This window comes from Vespa crabro, chromosome 3, assembly GCF_910589235.1.
Source record: "Vespa crabro chromosome 3, iyVesCrab1.2, whole genome shotgun sequence".
Classification (NCBI taxonomy): Eukaryota; Metazoa; Arthropoda; class Insecta; order Hymenoptera; family Vespidae; genus Vespa; species Vespa crabro.
In genome coordinates this window covers 13,912,870-13,934,366 of record NC_060957.1, presented here as the reverse complement: position 1 = coordinate 13,934,366, position 21,497 = coordinate 13,912,870, and the positions used below count along the sequence as shown (strand labels likewise).

The 21,497-nt window shown below is 29.8% G+C and overlaps 3 protein-coding genes across 13 annotated transcripts in view; 1 reads left to right on the top strand and 2 right to left on the bottom strand.

Moving 5' to 3' along the window:
• LOC124422905 (period circadian protein) overlaps window positions 1-15,884 on the top strand; it is a 24,344-nt gene extending 8,460 nt beyond the window's left edge. For 3 of the 10 annotated variants that reach the window (XM_046959902.1, XM_046959901.1, XM_046959903.1), the window contains 15 exons: window positions 2,327-2,511; window positions 4,432-4,562; window positions 5,800-5,998; window positions 6,108-6,329; window positions 6,526-6,710; window positions 6,900-7,184; window positions 7,472-7,618; window positions 9,826-10,072; window positions 10,168-10,562; window positions 10,709-10,905; window positions 10,998-11,182; window positions 11,272-11,543; window positions 11,623-11,841; window positions 11,949-12,266; window positions 12,905-15,884. In XM_046959902.1, the coding sequence (XP_046815858.1) occupies window positions 2,327-2,511; window positions 4,432-4,562; window positions 5,800-5,998; window positions 6,108-6,329; window positions 6,526-6,710; window positions 6,900-7,184; window positions 7,472-7,618; window positions 9,826-10,072; window positions 10,168-10,562; window positions 10,709-10,905; window positions 10,998-11,182; window positions 11,272-11,543; window positions 11,623-11,841; window positions 11,949-12,266; window positions 12,905-12,994 (3,277 nt within the window). In that variant the 3' untranslated portion in view covers window positions 12,995-15,884. Of the gene's footprint in view, window positions 1-2,326; window positions 2,512-4,431; window positions 4,563-4,705; window positions 5,019-5,799; window positions 5,999-6,107; window positions 6,330-6,525; window positions 6,711-6,899; window positions 7,185-7,471; window positions 7,619-9,825; window positions 10,073-10,167; window positions 10,563-10,708; window positions 10,906-10,997; window positions 11,183-11,271; window positions 11,544-11,622; window positions 11,842-11,948; window positions 12,267-12,874 lie in introns of those variants that run through there. The other 7 variants (XM_046959908.1, XM_046959904.1, XM_046959907.1 and 4 more) reach the window with 7 other exon arrangements.
• On the bottom strand, window positions 15,061-19,725 carry LOC124422906 (sodium-coupled monocarboxylate transporter 1-like). Of its 2 annotated transcripts, none has more exons than XM_046959912.1 (14): window positions 18,701-19,725; window positions 18,387-18,601; window positions 18,253-18,304; window positions 18,116-18,183; window positions 17,888-18,042; window positions 17,657-17,797; window positions 17,469-17,577; window positions 17,281-17,390; window positions 17,027-17,213; window positions 16,836-16,922; window positions 16,675-16,763; window positions 16,469-16,588; window positions 16,203-16,395; window positions 15,061-16,120 (listed from the first exon to the last, which is right to left on the bottom strand). In XM_046959912.1, the coding sequence occupies exons 1-14, from the start codon at window positions 18,960-18,962 to the stop codon at window positions 16,043-16,045; spliced, it is 1,866 nt and encodes a 621-aa protein (XP_046815868.1). In that variant the 5' UTR covers window positions 18,963-19,725; the 3' UTR covers window positions 15,061-16,042. The 2 variants fall into 2 exon arrangements, with proteins under 2 accessions (XP_046815868.1, XP_046815869.1); XM_046959913.1 differs by having other exon boundaries at window positions 16,311-16,395.
• A 129-nt stretch (window positions 19,726-19,854) lies between these two features.
• Window positions 19,855-21,242, bottom strand: LOC124422909 (proteasome subunit beta type-6). The gene is made up of 5 exons (XM_046959915.1): window positions 21,049-21,242; window positions 20,736-20,803; window positions 20,513-20,644; window positions 20,168-20,442; window positions 19,855-20,086 (listed from the first exon to the last, which is right to left on the bottom strand). Exons 1-5 carry the CDS (start codon window positions 21,142-21,144, stop codon window positions 19,959-19,961), a joined length of 699 nt encoding a protein of 232 aa, XP_046815871.1. The 5' UTR covers window positions 21,145-21,242; the 3' UTR covers window positions 19,855-19,958.
• Between the last annotated feature and the right edge of the window lie 255 nt (window positions 21,243-21,497).

Here is a 21,497-nt window from a genome sequence, read left to right as displayed (position 1 = left end):
ACTTAGTAATTATTTAATCTTTGAATATAAAAAAACAATTATTTTTATAAACAAGGAAAAAAAACAGCTGAAAAAAGACATACGAGTGAATGTGACACATGAAAATGACACATATCGCGTTATATATAGAAAATTACAAAATAAATTAATTGAGATAAATTAAATAGACGTAGATGGATCGACGAAAAAAATAATAATCTATACTGTAACTCTTAATTTCACTCGATGAAAATGACTCGTCTTCGACGTACGATATACGTGCATACAAAATGATAAGAAAAATCATTGCAATGAACTGTTCGCATACCATGAAAGAATATTTTATTTGCTTTAACTAGGAAGAAGCTACAGCGTCGTAAACATTAGCTTACACGTGTCGTGCCACGTGCCTTTCGTATAGTCGCCAACGCAGTCCAGAGATATATACTCGTTCATTGTTGCATAATAGAGATAAATGGTAAACTAAAATAAGAAATGAATCGTTTGGCTTTTTAATAATTTTATATATATATATATATATATGTATATATATAATTTTCGACTTTTATTATTATATATTTTAAAATTCGATTTTTTGCTTAAACGATCATTTGACGCCATCTTATTTTTCTTTCCTTCTTTCTTTTTTTCTTTAGAATCAAATCTATGATCTATAAAAATCATCCATTTTATCGTCTACGTGATAAAGTAACTTTAATCTTTAAGTTTTTACATTAATCTAATTTTAGATACAATTATGTTCATACACACGTATGATGATTTAAAACTCGTTAAGAAATAATCTTGAACAATCAACGTGTTTAATGTTTATCATGACAAAAAGAAAAAAAAAAAAAAAAGAAAAAAAAAACAAAGAAATCTTCTTCTACGTTCTAATCATGTCTAAGAGACTTTTCGACTTATCATTAAACGATAATTTAATTTCCTGTGTCTTTCATTTTTTTTTCTTGCTTCAAAATCAAATATAACTTTATGATCCATAAAAGTCATTCGTTTTATAAGTTATACAATGAACTATTCGAGTCCTTGAATTTTTAATCCTTGGGTTAAGGATTAATATCGAAGAAGCGTATGAAAGAGAAAGAAGAAAAAGAAAAAATAAAAAAGAAATATCTTGTTTCATGTTTTTCTAATAGTGTGTAAGCACGTTAAGGGAAGTACGTTACACAATGTGTATTCCGCATTGGGCAGAGTCTGAAGAAAGGTCCATGTAAGAAAGGAACACTTTCTCCAGGATTGCATAATATACTATTCGTGCTTAGCTATTACTGTTATGTCGAGCCTTTATATCACGATTTTTTTCTTTTTTTTTTTTTTTTTTTTAATTCTAACCATCCTTTCCGGGAGAAAGCTATCGAACTATTACGAATAGTCAAGACTTGGTTATAAGTATTCTCACTCGTAGGTAGACAAATGTCATTTAGAAGATCATTCTGATAGTTTTATTTCTATTTCTAAAAGCTTTTCGATCTGAACATTATCAGGATTTTCATATGAAGGGCAAAAAAACAAAAAGATATACCACTGGAAAAAAACGGGGAAAAAGAAGAAGAAAAAGAAAAAGAAGTAGAAGAAAAGAAGGAAGATTAAAAGCTATTAGTACTTTTTCTTTTTCTTTTACTTTTTCTTTTTTTTTTTTTTTTTTCTTTTTTATTACGACCATCACGTTTGCTAGCACGCGCTCGATACGTTATATATATTTTCTCACAACAGCCACTGTATGTGTGTGTGTGTGTGTGTGTGTGTGCGCGCTCGTATATATATATGTACTTCTATATTTATATAAGATACATATGTAACTTATCGGTGCATAATAACGTTATTTCATTTTTTTTCTATTCTTTTTTTTTCTTTTTGTTCTTTTTCTTTTCTTTTTGTTAAAACGACGAAAAAGGATACAAAAATAGCTTGCAATAATTATTTGCTGAGAAAAAGAAAAAAAGAGAAAAAGTACAAAATTGTATTGAAATATATTTTCCAACTCAATCAATTTCTCTTTGATTATCTTTCTATTTCACACATTTACTATGTGAAGCACATTAATTATTATTAATTATTAGCAAATTTTAACAAATTTTTTATATGATAACAACCATCATGGGATTAATTAATACTGTGAATAAATTAATAATAATAAATTTATAAATATAATCAATTGTTATATACATATAAATATGCATATATATATACACACACACACAGATACATACGTATGTATATATACATATATATCTATACACATTTATTCTTACGTTTTGTGTATAGACAAAATTAATTTTTAATATTATATCTACATATGTGTATGTATTATTTATATAAATCTTAGCAATGAGGCACTACCACAACCGATCAGCAAAAGAAAGGATAAAGAATACAAGAAGAAGAAATCAAAAACGTCTTTGGCCGTTAATACCGAGGCAGAAATTACTCTGAGAAGTATCGGAACACCGCCGGATAATGCGTCCTATAATCTCGTCACCTCAACGAAGCCAATACTTGAGAAACAAACAGGTTGGTTACGATCGAATTATACTGGGAAGAGTGCACGTTACCACAATTTTCATTTTAAAATCCTTTTTATAGTCGGAAAATATACTTATGGATAAAAAGAAATAATTAATAATAAATTTTACTTTCAATTTTTTATTATCTATCTTTTTGCTGAGGAATTATATAGAAAGAAAAAGTCTGATTATTTCGTTTGATCGTATACACACTTGTTTCACTTAATTTTCATCGTTGTCAAACTTTATTTTTAATTTTTTTCCAACTTCGTACTGTTTATTATTAATTTGATGAATATTTTCCTAAATTTTTTTTTTACAATACCGTAAAAACGTGTGTATGTGTCTGTATTATATACATATATATATACATATACAAAGTGAATTGAATTAAATTAATGAAACGAATGTTGGTTCTTTAGATTAATAGAATTCGTTTTAAATATTTTTATTTTTTGTTTCTTTTTTTTTTTTTCTTACTTTCTTTCTTTTTGTTTGCTTATAATTTATCTGATTCCCAAGAAATATTATCTGGTTACGTGCACACTTCATCAGTTGATCAGACAGAATCTTAATTACATTCTAATCATAAGCCTTGGAACAATTTCTTTATAGGGTTGCCCTTAGTCCGTTTTGGATATATGATTCCTCGAGGTGTCATTTTGATCAAATATCAAATAATTAGTTTTCATAACAAATAATTAATAAATTAATTTGTTTATAGATTATATCATTTTAAATATAAATTATGTTTTCAATGAAAATTAAATTGAGAAAGGGGGAGATAAAGAAAATGAGTTATTCTAAATGGAAGATAATATTAAATCCAAAAATATCATTGTGCATGATATCGTCATCATCATCTTCATTATCACTATCATCCTATTTCTTGGAAAACAATTTATATTCGTTTGGTCAAGTACCGTTATATACTTGCAGATGGAGCGGGATCTCTCCCTCACGAATGTTCCTTTTACATAACAGAATCACGCGGCCATCATTTACGTAATTATTTACATAAGTTTTAATAATAAAGCGTTTTACACAAATGATAGCCCGATGGACAGTTATCTTCAATGATCAACGATTCGGACCACATTTATTTGTTATACGAAGCCTAATTCTCTCTCTCTCTCTCTCTTTCTTGAAAGAGAATACGGTCAACATCAAAATAGATTCGTTGCACAATCTTGTTCCATTTCATGTCTTCATTATTATCCTTAGAAAGAAAGAAAGAAAGAAAGAGAAAGAGAGAGAGAGAGAGAGAGAGAGAGAGAGAGAGAGAGAGAGAGAGACCCAGATTTATTGTTAAATACAATATTATTCATATAATCATAATGAAAACGTATATAACATTTCAGATTATTTATACTTCACATTGGATTATATATAATGTTAAGTGATATTGGTCAACGTACGAGGAAACATTACTATACCATAAAAATCAGATTAATGTAAAGACCCTTGAGGATCAGCTTGAATGAGTTTGATCACCCTAATTCGGTTTATTTCTTCGTTTATCAAGACACCTGATACAAATATTTTATCAGGCATCTTGATAATTTATCAATATATATATATATATATATATATACGAATAATTATATCGGACTAAGGGACCTAAAATGTGATTATTCTATTCTATCGATGACTCGCTCATTCTAACCCTTGTGGCATACAATACGCAGATATTTAAATTTTAAATCTCCAAAAATTCTCTATAATCAATTCTAAAAGTTGTTGGAAAATTATAAAATGTATAAAATAAATAGTATGCTACTTGGGTGATGATGAGAATGAATTAATGTGTCCCACAATACATACGTACATATATACATACATACATACATATACTATATACATCATTCAGGATAAAGGTCTATACACAAAGTATATAACAATAGCTTTTGTTAACGTATACGAGAAGAAATAGCAACTGTAGAATTGGTGGATGCAACGGATCCAGGCGAACACAACGGCGATATTCTGACAGACAGTCCGGAAGCAGGACTTGCTTCTCGGACGAATCTTCTGGATGATACAAGTTCACAAGCAAATGTTAGTATCAAATTAGCAAGAAGACTCTATTAGTAACACTTTGGTAAAATGGGAGAAAAAATTTATAGACGATGGGAATTTTTTTTATTGAAAATAATATTTACGATATTAGGCAAGTTTTAGGACCCCCAAGCATGATCGAGGAATATATAATATAATTTTCTCTGTACATATATCTATATACATATGTATATATTTAACACGGATGTATGCTTTTATCACGTTGATGGTTTATCGGTGCCTTCTTCTTTTGCAGTGGCTTTATTTCGTTATACACAGATATTACATGATGATAATGCTCCGTTTTAAAGTACGGAGAAAAGTGGCTTGTGTACTATGGACCGTCACAAAATGTCATTTCAAATTTAACATATATCAAATATTTAACATAGAGAAAATATTTCCAATGGATCACGTATTTGTTGATGTTATAATTTCTTTGAAATAAATAATTCAGTAAGTTTCTTCGAAACAATAATTCATTCAAATGACACTTATATGGCGTTTTTATTCTTTAATTTTTTTTATCATGTTACAATGATACAATGTTTTCGAATTAATGCATGATCTTTAATATTTGCAAATATCGAAATTAAAGAAAATTGAGCTTTTCTCTCGTGTATTATTCAAATATGTGCATAAATACAATTGTATTTATATAGATTCGATAGAAAAATATATTGATACTACGAATTTCACGTAAAGCGTACAAATTAATTTCAAATCTCTACTATACACGAACCTTGGACAAGTGTCCTATCACGAAGTGTAATTCTACGAGCGTTTACTACTCAGGGGAATGATGCATTTCTTCGTTTAAACATTTTTCTTTTCTTTTCTTTTATCTATTTATCTCTTCGACGTAGTTACAAATGATAAGCCTTTTTCTCTGTGCACGCCTTATTATACCAAATCCTTACATTATATTATAATTATTTTGAACGTAAATGCGCATTAACAATGAAAGTCTGTATCTATCAAAAATGCCACCTGAAAAAAATGTTGCATGTGTCCATCTTTTTCTGTTGTTAGTAGAGTCCTCCGATGAATCTTAATAACACTTAACAAACAGAAGAGTAACCATAAATTATGAAATGATTTCGTGGGGTGAAATCGATTGTCTTATAGGATCGATTTCACCGACGATAAAAAAAAATTTATATATATATAAATATATATATTATATATATATGTACATCGTGAATCGTGTCTAACAAATGTTCTCGTACTCTCATAGGATGGATTTTGCGCGGTGATATCAATGCATGACGGCCTCGTGCTGTACACAACACCCTCGATATGCACAGCTTTAGGGTACCCCAAGGACACATGGATTGGTCGTTCCTTCATCGATTATGTACATCCTAAAGATAAGGCTACATTAGCTGATCAAATAACGAGCGGCATAACATCGCCTCAAGAGGATCGTCCAAAAGGTATGATTCACTTTTTTTTTTTTTTTTTCTTTTTTCATTCGATAGTATAAACATATTAATTATAAATAATAAAAAGATCAACTAGATGAAATATCAACTTTCATCTTAGGAATTAATGGAAGAAGAGCAAGTTTGTTTTGTGGATTACGTAAGAATGTCAAGATTGATAACAATATCTCGAACAAGGATCAGGAAAACGCCAGATCGAATCTTTACCTTCCATTTCATTTGACACTGACCTTCCGAGATTTTCGTGATCGAGCTGTCGAGCAACAACCAAGAGCAATGTTTCTAGTCGTTACTGCCCAACCTGTGCACTCAGCGTACAAAGGTATTGTAATTTTGTAGATTAGAAAAAATTGTTTTAAGACTATGGGAATAAGGGAAAAATAAGAACTTGATTTAAAGCAAAGTTAATAATTGTAATATTAAACGATTCATCAAAAGAAAGCCTTGTCTTTGCGAAGGATTGGCCTAGAGATGAAAGATAATGATCTCTACTTTTGTTATTTTATCATTATCCACAGCGCCAGAAGAAACAATAATATCTTCGATATTTACAACTCGGCATACTGCTACTTGCCATTTATCTCATGTCGATCCTGATGTTGTCCAATACTTGGGCTATTTGCCTCAGGACATGGTTGAACGTTCACTGTTTGATTTTTATCATCCCGAGGATCTACCCTTCATCAAAGACATCTATGAAACTGTGAGCATGAGCATATACAAATGAAAACTTAAGCTTCGTTATATTCATTACATTGTTCGTAGATTAAAAAAAACATACACACACACACACACACACAAATCAAACGAATAGACTACTGCGAACAAGCAAACAAGTCGAAATCATTTCATGTCGATTGTTAGATTCATATTTTTAAAAATCATTAAATAGGTGATCAAGTTGGAAGGATCCTCCTTCCGATCGAAACCCTACAGATTCGCTGCCCAAAATAAAAGCTACGTCGTCCTTGAAACCGAATGGTCGTCGTTTATCAATCCCTGGACGAAAAAACTAGAATTTGTCGTAGGTCAGCATAGAGTATTGAAGGGACCTATGGATCCTGATATTTTTCGAGTACCACCTAAAAACGAATTCGCGTCTCTGGCTAATATCAGCGAAGAGGTACTGAAAGAATCCAAGATCATACAGAACGAGATACGTACTCTTCTAGATGAGGTAGGTCTCTCTATTCATACCGATGTCAATCAAGATCTTCCTCCTCGTCTTATTATAAGAAGGACAATATAATCCATACACAAATTTGAAAATTTCTATCATTCATTTACGTAATAGAATATTTTTTAATGAAGTACATATAATGAAATACTTATAATAATTAGTAAAGGAAAGGTCACGCGCGACAGTGGTATCTCGAGTAAGGTGAAATTTAAAAAAAATAAGTATATCTCATGTTAAAATCTTTTCTCTGTTTATCTTTCATCCGTACGAACGTGTACGTACAGAGCATCCAAAGGACATCAGATATTATCGAGCACGATGTCTCGGAAAGGTGTAAGGACCTTGCGTCCTTCATGGAAAATTTACTGCAAGAAGTGAGGACACCGGCTCTTGGCAAGGATACTCTAGCCGCGGACGACAGAAGTTTTTCGGTGACTATTTAGCCTACGTTTTAGTATCGCCGACATTCTTACCCAATTTTGCTAGTAGTACGCTAAGCTGTGCTCTGGTGGTATGATACTCGATATATTTACTACTATATAGAACCACGGTTTTTTCTATAACAAATTCACGTGGACATATAATTTTAAGTTTCGCACTTTTACATTGGTATCACACAAAAGTAAAGCACAATTGAAACGATATATTTTCGGTACATACATCCGTTCATACATATATATATATATATATATATATATATATATATATATATATATATATATATACATATATATAGACACACTTTGGAGTTACATAAATAGAAGATAACAAAAAGATTTCTCAATCGACAATTATTTATCAACCGTATAATATGGGAAAAATTTTAAACTCGTATTAAACGTCATTTGATATTAATTGCGTAAAAGTAATGTACCGTAAATATGTCGAAGATACAATTAATATCAACAGAGAAAAAGAAGAAAGAAATTCTTTTGCAAGCATCAGGATTAATGAATGACGTTTACTTATGAAACAAACTCGATATTTATAAGAAACTATTTCTTTTTTTTCTCTACGCTGATTTCACGTTATTCGCATGATATTAAATGTAACGAAAGCGAAACGTAGCAAAAAACATACTGATATATCTTTTCAGTAAGCGATTAGACAGTCTTCGATCGCAATATCCACTGTTCGTATTAATGATATGTATCCAACTTGAAAATTGAATTAATTATCAAAGTATATATTGGTCTTGATCGAAAGTTTCTTCCAGCTTCTGAATACGATATATCGTAGAATTTTCTTAAAAATATTGACAAAATAAAAAAAAAAAAAAATGGTGTAAGGTGAGTAAGGAAGCAGTAAAACGAATGAAACGATTGCAGTTGGTGTATTTTTTCTATTTGTTATAAAAAAAAAAGCACTCAAACAAGAACAAGTGCTTCTTACAAGCTACTTCTTAATTAGAGGTAGGGTGTTTTTGCACGAGAATATTTGCTATAGTAACGTATAATGTGGTGTAGTGGTAAGCAAGAAAAAAAAACCACACAAAATCTTAATAAAAACCTACCAAGTTATTTTGTACATAGACACAGACAAGGTGGGCAAAGAAAATTATATAGGGCCGGTGAAGGATAGCGTCAATTTCAAAACCTTGTAGTCACGTTGTTGGTAAGTCTTTACCTTTTTTTTAACATTCAATATATTATATAATATAACAATTTATAACACATACAAAGCCTTTATAGACCGAGCTCGATCGAGACCATTGGCGTGTCGTAGAGCGATGTGATTTATTAAAAACAAGTGAAATAATCATCGAAGAAAAACAAACGTAAATCTCACTATTCTATAGTGATCCATAGAATTGGTGTCACTTAATTTAGACGAAAGATACCATTTTAAAAATTGATCGAAGATCCTTTGTAGATCTGTTCTCAAAAATTATTTGTATTCTTCTCACGTCAACCAATCCCGCACCTACTTCCTGAATTTAGAGATATAACGAGATCCATGTATTGGACCATTTTTAAGATAGATAATTTTCAATCGTATTGGAGTATGGAATAGTTATGTCAATAGTTATGTATTCGTCCCTATGAATCGTAAATATTTCGATTTGATACAGCTGATTCTCCAATTTTTTTCTAAACAATTTTAACAGACGTTACCGATCGTTGAAACGAAGACTAGTATTTCTTCGGCGTACAAGTAAAATATGTAGATCATTATTTTTCCATTTCTCGATACATGATCGAGATCCTTCGTTCGATCATTTTATTTCGATTTAACAAACATAATGCATTTGTATGTATGTATAATTTGAGACAGTTAAACGTTAACGTTAAAGACTATGGGGTATATTTGCCCACTTACAAGGTTTTGAAACTAACGAGAGAGGGAGAGGATAGTTATGACATATTAATTCTGAAATCTTTTTGGAGACCATTATGTAAATATCGGTGGTCGCACAAGAAAATTAATAGTCCTAACAATATATACAGCCGGGACGCAGGGCCGGGTTTGCGGACGGATCGCATAGGAGCAATAATGCGTATTACAGTACCACACGCGTACTTCTAACAAGACTGACCACTTTTGAATCGAGCATACTGCAGTACAAGCGCAATGCAAAAAATGACAATGATAATCTTAATGACAACTCTTTCTAAGTCTCTACAATATACTTGTGAAGGGATCACGCAATCCCTTGTTACAGGAGCACGACAGCGTAATGCTTGGTGAGATATCGCCTCATCACGAATACTACGATAGTAAATCATCTACGGAAACACCACCCAGTTACAATCAGCTTAATTACAATGAAAACATCGAGAGATTTTTCAAGAGTAAACCACCAGTTGCATTCATGTATGATAGCGACGAGGAGATGATGAATTCGAGCAACGACGAGGGCGATAAAACTTGTCCTACCTCAACAGGTATTACATACGTATATGTAACTATGATTTGTACTACGATTTGTCGTAGATCTTCATCGGAGATAACGAATTGATAAATTTGCTTTTACTTTTAGTGAGAAAATGTATGTCACCGATAAATGGAAGCGGTGCTAGTGGTAGTGTAAGCGCTGAAAATCTTAGCAACGGTTCCAACAATTTACTTAACTCTGTTAGCAGAGGTAATACTTCAAATACCACGAATAGCAACACCACCACTACGACTGAGAGTTTTAAACAACCGACTCTAACCGAATCACTTTTAAATCGTCATAACGCGGATATGGAGAAGATGATGATGCAAAAGCATCGGGAATTACGATCAAGTATAAAGAATAATGATAAGTTAAAAGATATACGTATAAAAACGTCGATCGAAAAGATGTCCGTGGATCAAAATAATTATTACGTCGGTCAATGTCACGGTGTCAAGAGAAGTGGCAGTCATAGCTGGGAAGGTGATAGCTTCAAGGTCAGAATCATTTCTACGATATCTAGTTTTTTTTTCTGTTCGTTCATTACTATCGACGCGTATTTTATAATTTTGCTTTCATTTATTTTTCTTTTTTCTTTTTTGTTTTTCTTTTTTTTTTTATTTTTTTTTTCAAAATATGTTAGGTTTCGAAACACGATGAAGTTTCCAGGACGAGCACTGCCGGTCCATTGCCAACGAATGTTACTACTACTGTCACGAGTATGAGCGTTGATCAAACATCCACGATGTTTCAAACCAATGGGAATATCAATTTGTGGCCTCCTTTATCTGTAACTGTACCATCAGCAACTCCTATTCCACCATGTACTTCGCCTCAAAAGTAATTTTCTTACTAGTATATTTTTATCCTGATACATTTATGTAAGATCTACTTTATACGTATATCCAACTTTTCTTTTAATTTCATCATAGTGCCAATTGTCAGGCTATACCAAGGATTCCAATGATTCCAATGATTCCACAAATGATACCTGTATATTACATGCCTGTACCACAACCGATGGATACTCCTATATCAACAGCAAAATATTCTCAACCACCGACAAATGTTGCCCCTCCATCGTCATCTCTGCCAATGCCGCAAAAAAGTCCGTATAGTATGTATCAATATGTAATCATTAATTAATAATTTATGTTTTAATACATAGAAATATATGCATTTACATTCCTTTCGTTACTATCTAAGGAAAATCGGGAACTTATAAGAGGAATGGAGTGTTTGTTCCAGTACCGTATGTCGCGACAGCAATGCCCAACGTTATGTATCCTCCGGTGATCGGTACTTCTGCTCCTGGAACGATGATGTATCGACCTTTTTTAATACCCGAACAAGCTCCTATGCCACAAGAAAATAAACCCACGAATAAATGTATGGACAGAAAACGACCAGCTAGTCAAGCAACAAGCATCAAGGCTGAACCAGGCAGCATTATGGCTATGTCTGAATCATCGAAAAAAGTATGCCTTTCTATTCTTCTAACATATTTATTCTATTTATTTGTTTAATGAATCTATTTTTTATTCATTCGTATTGTAGGTGTTATCACCAGGTGAGCTCTTTTCTTCTTGCATCAGTAACGACGGTGGTTGCTCCAGTGTTGTGGACTTACCAACACCAATAAATAACAAACAACATAGGAAAATTGATTACAATGGTGACGAGTCTAGTTCTTCGAGTTTTTATAGTAGTCTCCTGTCTAAAAGTAGTGAAAGTAGTTGCAATCCTGATCAAAAGACAGCTGAACAAGTTGCAAAGGTATATGATTATATATATACATATGTATATCTGTTAATAGCTAAAATTTAATAATAAGTAAAAATCTATTAACAATAAAAATTGTATCCTTATATGTGTATATGTAGAACTCAAAACAACCAGCAAAAGCAAAACATGCAATACACAGGAAAGATCCACCTTGGTTAGAAGGAGTCCAGTTAACACCAGAATTGATATATGAGTATCAAATTCATCCAAAGACTTTAAACGAAGTACTCAAAGCCGATATGGACACTTTGAAGAAAATTAACCAGCCGTTATTAGTGAACGAACAGTTAGGCCAACTTTATTTTGATTTGGAACTCGAAGGATTTGGAACAAAATTAATACTCGAGGATGGAATAACTTCTAGCGAAAGTGATAGTGGAAGCAGTAGTAGCAGTTGGATGGGTCTTACATCTCAGGTTAGAAATAATTTTATTACTATTCCAAGGTGGTTTCCCATGGAATCAATATAAAAACCTTCTATCGGTATCATATTATTTATTTATTTCTGTAAATGAACCTGCATTGTATTTTATTCATTATTCAAATCCAATTTTTAGTTTTCATATTTAAATTTGTCCTAATTTATTTTTGTTGATTTATATCCATGTATATATGAATATCGAATAGCATAGATCCAATTAATGTATGCTCATTATAAAGTAATCGTATGTTAAAAGAACAAAAAAAAAAAAAAAAGAAAAAATTTGCGAAGAGAGGATACTTCTCTCATCTAACACAGCATGATCAAAAAAGAATTTTCCCGTTCTTACAAAAATTTTTATTGTACATACGAATGTCTTATGATGAGCGTAAAATCTTGATACATAGCCCCTTGATACTCATTTCTTATCTTTATATACAAGATAAAATATATTTTAAATGTTTAAATTAGCCCATCCATTTTTTTTTTGTATCCAGAATATGAAAGGAATGACTGAAATTTTTACATTTAATGATAGAGAGATAACATTGTATTGCGTATCGTCAGTTCCAATTATTTACATTTTTTAATGACGATGGTCAGAAGCCAAAGTCGTTATAAATATAATTGCAGCATAAACAAAGAAGAAAAATGGTGAAATATGCTAGACTGATGATGATTCATGAGGAAAACGCACCTTTGCCGCCACCGTTACCTTCTTAGACAGTATCCTGCCAGCAAACATAGCAATATCAATTTTTTGTGCATTTCGAATTCCGAAAAAATTGATTCTGTAATGAAATTCACTGAAATATTTTTCAATCACAATGATACCTCCAAACGCAAATGTTTTCATACGGGCACCATACAATTTTTCAGCACAAAAGAAAAAAGAAAGAAATGGAAATGGTGAGCCTTATCATAGAAATACTTTCATATTATTCACGTTTATTTTTTCTTTTTTTTTTTTTTTTTTTTTTTTACTGTTTTTAGATTTCAATGTACATAACTTATAATTACTTAAACATTCAACTCCAAAGCTATATATATTTTTTTAATTACATCAGGGGAATGTATCCTCGAACGCATTTGACGTTCCGAGTGCCTCGAGTATATATATATATATATATATATATATATATATATATATATATATATATATATATATATATATATAGTTATAATTATTTTAATTATTTTATTTAATTAATTATTATATTATAGATAGAAAAAATAGTTAATGAGATTAATTATATAAGTTAATGATATGTTTAATTGTACTTAGAAAATGCTTAACAATTAATTAAAACACATTGAGTATCTTAAATGTACATGTTACGACTAAAATTGTTATCTATATGATTTTTAATATTATATTTTCATTAAAAAAAAAAAAGAAGATATTTTTTTCTGATTATTAATATTTAATATACAAAATCTATTTCCAATTATTCCGTTTGTATTCAATTTAGCGCGATATTATATTTTAGAGTAATATTATCATGTTTTTATATTGTATTAATAGAGAAAAAAGAGAATTAATATCTGCATTATTTATAACTCTAATTATACATGTAGAACTTTTGCTGTTTTTCTACAAGCAAATATTTGCATGATGGTGTTCTGCAAACACTTTCATAAATAAAATTACGTAATATAAAATTAAAAAACATATAAGTAATATTTTTATTGTTAAAAATAAAAAAAGAAAGAGTAAAACATATATTAAAAGTACTATTTTCATATATGTTACAAGCGTATATATCTGATATGATTATATTTGTAAATTATTATATAGGTATTCTTTTTCTTTAATGATAAAAAAAATAATATGAAAAAGTAAATATTTTATATACCATTTAGTTATAGATATACAATTGCATGATGATCATTTTATTATCAGCTTGGTGTATTTGAAAAGTGCAGAAAATATTTGGTTACCAGCTGTTTGAGTGTTCCTCTACGTAATATATCAATTTTCTCTTAAAATCAATCAATCCAACAAATGTATTGATATTCGTATATATATATCAAACTCTCCTGATCTAGTCTAAAATTGAAATAAAACATTCTTAAAGATCTATTTGAAGATCTTAAGGATGTATATTTTATTAATAATGAAAAAATGAGAGTTAATCATGGCGCTGGGTTCTTCACATATCTTTTTATACACTTTTATAAGAATATTGTTATACTAGATTATTTTTATTATAGAATATATATAACTTTCATTATACAAAATATTCAAATGTGATAAGATTTTCAAGTGTAGAATCCAGGACATGATTTTTTTCATATTTTAATAATAATAATAATAATAATAATAATAATAATAATAATAATAATAATAATAATAATAATAAAAAAGAAAAAAGAATTGTTCGTTATAGAGTTAGCACAAAACAGAGTGGTGTGTTTTTTTCAATACATCAATTCCTTAGCTTTTTAAAAACGCGCACTGCTGCAGATATATTTTGTATCTACATCATTTTTGATAAACACAATTGATTTTTGTATGGCTTGTAAAAGTACAAAGAAAAACAACTATACAAAGAATTCCATAATCTGTATCAATATTTTCTCTTTATATTTAAACTACAAGTAAATTTATCATATATAAATTTAAGCAAGATAACGATTTCATACAAATTATTTATTTATTGTTTGAATATATAAATGTAACAAAAATGTCGATAAACATTGTGTGAAAAGAAGTTATATCAGAAAAACTTTGTTCATTTAAAAGTCAGATAAAAAAGTTTAGAAAGATGTAAGTGTATATAATAATATAAATGATATAGAGATTTTTATTAAGAAGACCTGTAATTGTGCAGTCTGATTTCTTCTATAAGTACAGACAAATATATATTACAGTATTCGATTATCTTCTTCTTGTACAATTTTTATCCTTATACATATACAATATAAAATCGTAGTTTATATTTAGATATAATTTTTGACATAAACTTTTGCATTTCGGTATATCTATCCTCAATAAATACAATCTGCACGAAGAACATAAAACTTTAAAGTAAATAAACCAATAAGTATTGAAGTTTTTGCTGTATAAATATAAATTTGTAAATATATAAATTACATATATATATATATATATATATATATATATATATATATACATGCCTACATATATATGTACGATTGTATTTAGAATTATGTCCGCCTTCAAAGTGTCTTCACTTTTCATTAAGAACGAAGAATACATTTTTTTTCTTTTGATATTATTCTTTGTATAATACTTTTTATCGTAATAATAAACAAGTGTATTCTTTTTTCTTTTTGACAATTCATAAATAGATCTTTTTCTATTCTAACAAAAATATCTAAAACAATCATTAAAATTCTATAGCTATATTGGAAAAGTGAAGAAGTGAAAAGAAAAGAATATTGAATAGAATATTTTTAAGCCTTAATAAATAATATTATTTGTAATATTATTTTTAAGCCTTAATAAATCTGCGTGTGATACACAAAAACAATTGTATAATATAGAATAATTAATGAATTCTATCATGAAGACATCACATGTTACGTTTATATGATATTTTAAGCAAAATTTAAATGTATTTTAAAATATACAATTATAAATCCGTCATCCAGAGTTAACATTTTTTTCTAAAACAAACATTTCGTAATAAGATCGTACATACAATGAGATAGGTGCATATAATATGATTTTGAATGAAAAATAATAAAAATTAAGATTTAAAGTGTCTCTTTTAAAGTATAAAAAAATTAAATAAGTAATCATTGTCATGTTGATGACATTGCTATTATTTTATCTTCTTCAACGTCCACTTGTTTGTCAACTTTGAAATCATTTCTCGCAATCTGAGAAAAAAAAATATAAACATAATTATGTAAAGATCTTTACTTGCTTTCGAGAACTAAAAGAATCTTTATAATAGGTCACCTGTATTTGTTGTAAATTTTTTTTAGAAGATCTCAGGAATTTCCTCATAAATGGAGCTAACAGCATAGGATCTAATTTGTCAACATCTTCAGAAGAAATAATACTTACTATAAGACCAATACTTAGGGTGACCAAAGTACCTATTATGGTGTACCATAAGTAACTGATGCGATACAATGCCCATAGCTGTTCACTGTTACATACACCAAGATAAATCATTCATTGTTCGCTTATAATAAAATTTTTGTATAAATTAAATTACATACGGAAATGAATTCCCATTCTCTTCATTCAAGATAGTTTCAGAAGGTATAAATAACAAGAGATTTTCTATTTGAGGAAAGGAATACATACATCCTTCGGTGGTAACAGGTTTCTCTTCGAATCTATCTCAAATAAATTATCATCAAATTAGAAATTCTCTTTATTTTTTCTTTTTTTCTAATTACATTTTATAGGAAAAATAACTCACTTTATTTTTCCACTAGCTATAGCTGTTTGAGCTGTTAAAGTGATCCAACCCATAAAACCACAACCAGCTAAACCGCCAATAAGAGCACCCTAAGATTATTATAAATTAATGAAATAGGTAAAATATATTTCTAAGAAATATTGTAATAATATCAAAAATACCTTTGCATTTACCCAAGGCAATAGAACCCCCATAGTAAAAATACCAAGAGATGGACCATTGGTTATAGAATTTAGACTGACAGATAGCTTTATCACGAATTAGAAAAAGAAATTCTATCATCATACACATTTATTTATTACTCGAAATATTTATCAAGATATATTAAGTATATTTTTCATTGATTCTTTACCTGCAAAACATGCAATCCAGTTTTTTCGACGACAAAAGCGAGAGCCACACAAATTGCTCCAACGATGATGACAGTGAGTTTCATGAAAATATCAGCAACTCTAGGAGTAAATCCTGTTTTACGAAATGGCTTAATAAAATCTTCTAATACGACCGCTGCCATAGAGTTCAAACCAGTTGATAAAGAACTATAAATTATTGGAATGCATTATCATTGTTAAAATATTTAATTCATTGTTAATTCATCTGTAATACCTGAGAGCAGCACTGAATACTCCAGCAACAAATAAGCCAGGTAATCCAGGATAATTTCCCAAAACGTTCATAACTAAAAGTGGTAAAAGCTGATCCTTTGTACCAGCCAGCTATAATTAATCGATCAATGAATTATTGAAAGAAATTAAATAGAATAATAAATGTAAAAATGGCAAGAATTCCATTACTTTTGTTGTCAATGGATCACATTCATAATACCAAGCATATATTAACATGCCTGCATATCCACATGTTCCCACGATTAAGGAAACTCCTATAATGAAATACCAAAGTGCCCTAAAATCAACAAGTAGCTATTTGTACTATTTTAAATTAGAGTGGAAAAATATGATTTCGTTAAAAATTTTGTGAGCACCTTCTAGCCAAGTGCAAAGTAGGTAACGCGAGATAAAGCTGTATTGTGTTTTGACTGACTGCCAAGCTCTGCAACCAGTGAACAAATCCTCCAATTACAAGTGACCAAATTGTATGTCTTGTCGTAGGACTCCAATCGAATCTATTTTATTTGATAGAAGATAAATGTATCTTTTTAATATATCTAGGTATATATTAAGCTCTATAAAATTTGAAATTTCGAAATACGAACGCTGGAAATTCGAGTCTATCAGAGTCCCGATTTCTTCTTAATACAACCGATAATCCACCAATATCCGAAGTGCCTTTAATCGTGATCAAAAGCATTGATCCGAACATTACAAGAACTTGAATGAAATCAGCCCAAACCACTGCTCTTAATCCACCCTATAAGCAACATAATCTAAACATAATCCATATGAACAAGATTCTCAATGATAAAAAATATTTTAATTCTTACCATACAAGTATAAAAAATACAAACAATGCATACAAAAGGTGTGATGATATGGACATTGATTCCGGTTACTAAAAATGATAAATGGATCAATCAAAAAAATATTTCATTCAAACATTTTAATTAATGATTATACGCACCTTGATTAAAAGCTAATGCTGGTACATAGATGACGATGGGTAGATAAACTATCTATATGATATCAATATACAAGAATTAATCAATTATCAATTATCATTTACTTATATTATTACAAAATATGCATATTACTTACCATACTGATGGAAAAGAGAAAGGATCCTAATAATCGAATTTTTTTATCAAAACGCCTTTCAAGGTACTCATACGTGCTAGTGATTTTCAAATCATGAAAAACAGGTAAAAATACTTTCGACATGATGAAGCCCGTAATGATCAATCCAAAAGAGATAAAAAGATATGTAGTCCCATAAACATAAACCTCGGTTGGTATACCCAATAAAGAGATACCTAAGAAACAACATGTATACAGATTGTGTACACAATAATTAACACATTGATATAGAATGGATGAGAATCAAGATAAAAAAATGTTTGCTAACATTCTACCTGATATAAAACTGGCTATCAGACTCAAACTGATCGGAAATGTCTTCATGTTTCTACCACCAACCAAATATTCATCCTCGCCTGAGATCTTTTTTACGAAACCAAAATAAATACCAACAAAAGCAGAAACTAAAAGCATCAAGACGAAAACGATATAGTCCGGGATAGCAAAGTTTTGCATGGACTTGTTAATTTCTTGGACCGTCGGCATTTCCGGAACCCAATTCGTCAAAAGATCATCCGAGTTGTCTTCCGAGGTCATCTTCTTACAGAACGGTATTTCGACGATTTGATAACGCCTTTTTGGCGTTCCTGTACGTTCGAACAAATTTCTTTTCTTTTTTTTTTTCTCTCTCTTCACAAAGAGATAATCTTTTAATATGTAGTTACTTATCTCTTTATCTTTAACCAAGACTGTAATGTACTGTACTCTTTCTCTTTAATAATACCTTTTCCATAAATATTATTTCTTATCGAAAAACGATACTCATATTTTTGATGATAACATTCTTGATTTTTGAATATTAATAAGGAAATAATGTTTTACCAAATAATAACAAAATCAATCAAATTCTCTTAATATTGTCAAAACACTAAGCTCTTGAAATAATGGAAGAAACCTAATCCATCCTTTGGCAAAGACATACTACCATGTATCACGAGTCCGGAATAATCCAAAAGCGCTTGTGTGACTTACATACATTGGCGTTTTACATACAGGCGTTATTACATACATTGCGATTGTGCCATTGCGACAATTTTCTCGTTAAGCGAACAATGAGAATTAAGTACATACGTTTAAACGACAGGGGGTATATATTCGTGAGTATCGCAAGTGGATAATACGACCTAAATTTAGAAGTAGCAGTACGGATATGTATTTGGTCAGATTGGGGACCACGATTCGAGCCTAGTCTTCCTGTTACGAGTTTTCAACATCAAAGATTAGTTAACGTGATGCCTACAAGTGTTCATCCGACGATTAGCAAAACATAATTATTGGAAGTAAATATATTCATAAAAAGTAACTTATTCGACAAACTTTTGTAATCATTGATTACTTCACAAAAAGTATTTAAAATTCTTTATGATGTAACGAAATAGACCATGAGGATTACTCATTTCATATGATTTACATACGTAATTACAACAAATATTCTTAAATTCATATTTATTTACCAAAAATTCAATATCTTTGAATAATGTATTATTTCAGATAAATATGTATATCTTAAATTTCGTTATTATGGAAATATGTTTAGCCTTCATAGAAGCGAGGTAGTTTATCACCCATAATCACTTTTCTTTCGATTCCTTTATCCGTGATTACACCAAGACGTATAACACCACCACTGCTACCATCACGAGACATAGCCAGTGCCAATGCTGCAAAGATATTTTCATCATAATTTATTTAAATAAATTTACAATCGAATGTATCTATCTTTTAAATCTTTTTATACTCACTATTTTGTACCAAGGTAACACATTCGTCCTTTGTCATATTGGGTTTATAATGTGCATCTACGTAGCCATAAACGTATGAAGAACCTGAACCACCGATAGCAATGGGCTGTCGAATGCACATGCCTCCTAAAGGAATGCTATAAACTTGACCTCCTTTTTGATTATCCCATCCAGCTACTAAAATTCCTGCCATCAAGGAATCTCTATAATTATAGCACATTTCACGAAATACATTGGCAGCTGTTTCTACCAATGGTTGTGTTCCAAGTTCCATCCTAAATAATTTCAATTAAAATTCATAGAATATAGGATAAGAAATATACGAATTAATGAGTGAATTTTTACCTATGCAAACCTAAATGATACTCAACGATATCTGCAATAGCTTGAGTATCTGCAGCAGAACCAGAACGACAACAATAAATATAATCTGTGACTCTTGTCAATTTATCGGCAAAACGATTGCTTATATATGCTCTGAAATTAATTGTTTAAAATTATAGTTAACTTAAAAAAAAGAATAAATAAAAAACATAATATGTAAACAATATTATTGAAAACATAATACCCTGTGGTAGCTCGTGAATCTGCACCTATCACAACACCTCCATCGAATTCTACAGCCATAATAGAAGTCTACAATAAAAAATATTATAGTTAGTAACAAAACAATTTGGTTATAACAATTCCATACACTATAATTTTTTTGCTCTTACGAAATATAATAAAATGAAAGTATTTGAATTGTATGATATAAATTCTATTTAATTCCAAAGCAAAATTATATAAAAAGAGTAAGAGTAATTTAAGAATATTTTTATAACTTTGCACTGTCATTCTAACCTTTAATTACAAATGAAACAACACTTTTCAAAACTTACACCAGTACTTTGTTCAGAACGAAGCCAATCTGGAACCAGATTATCGGATGTCGCATTCATATTTGGTTGAACGAGATTATCCACTACGTAAGCCATTTCTTTCAATATATCTTTTTGTGAAAATTATATTTCTTCGACTATTGTCAAAAACTAGTCTGCTTTCTTAAAATTGTAATATATACTATAGATTCGGAGTATGTTCATAGAATATCGATATATCGATATATCGATGTATAGTTCACGAAAACAACAATCGAGGTCGCTGTCATTTGTACAACAGCATACTTCACATCGTTTAAAAATTGCGAATACGTTATTTTTTATCTTTTTTTTTTTTTTTTTTGTTTTAAAATTTTCACTTTGTTTTTCCTTTTTTTATTTTTTATTTTTTACTAAATATTATACGGAACAAAATAAATAGATGAACATAAAAACTTTTTCGCTAGAAG

Coding starts and splice junctions, on each gene's coding strand:
- LOC124422909 (XM_046959915.1), bottom strand. CDS start 21,144: ATGGCTTACGTAGTGGATAATCTCGTTCAACCAAATATGAATGCGACA. Junction 20,804..21,048: donor GTTCTGAACAAAGTACTGGT/GTAAGTTTTGAA, acceptor TTTTTATTGTAG/ACTTCTATTATGGCTGTAGA. Junction 20,087..20,167: donor TGTTACCTTGGTACAAAATA/GTGAGTATAAAA, acceptor ATATCTTTGCAG/CATTGGCACTGGCTATGTCT.
- LOC124422906 (XM_046959912.1), bottom strand. CDS start 18,962: ATGACCTCGGAAGACAACTCGGATGATCTTTTGACGAATTGGGTTCCG. Junction 18,043..18,115: donor GTATTTTTTATACTTGTATG/GTAAGAATTAAA, acceptor TGTTGCTTATAG/GGTGGATTAAGAGCAGTGGT. Junction 16,589..16,674: donor ATAGCTAGTGGAAAAATAAA/GTGAGTTATTTT, acceptor TATTTGAGATAG/ATTCGAAGAGAAACCTGTTA.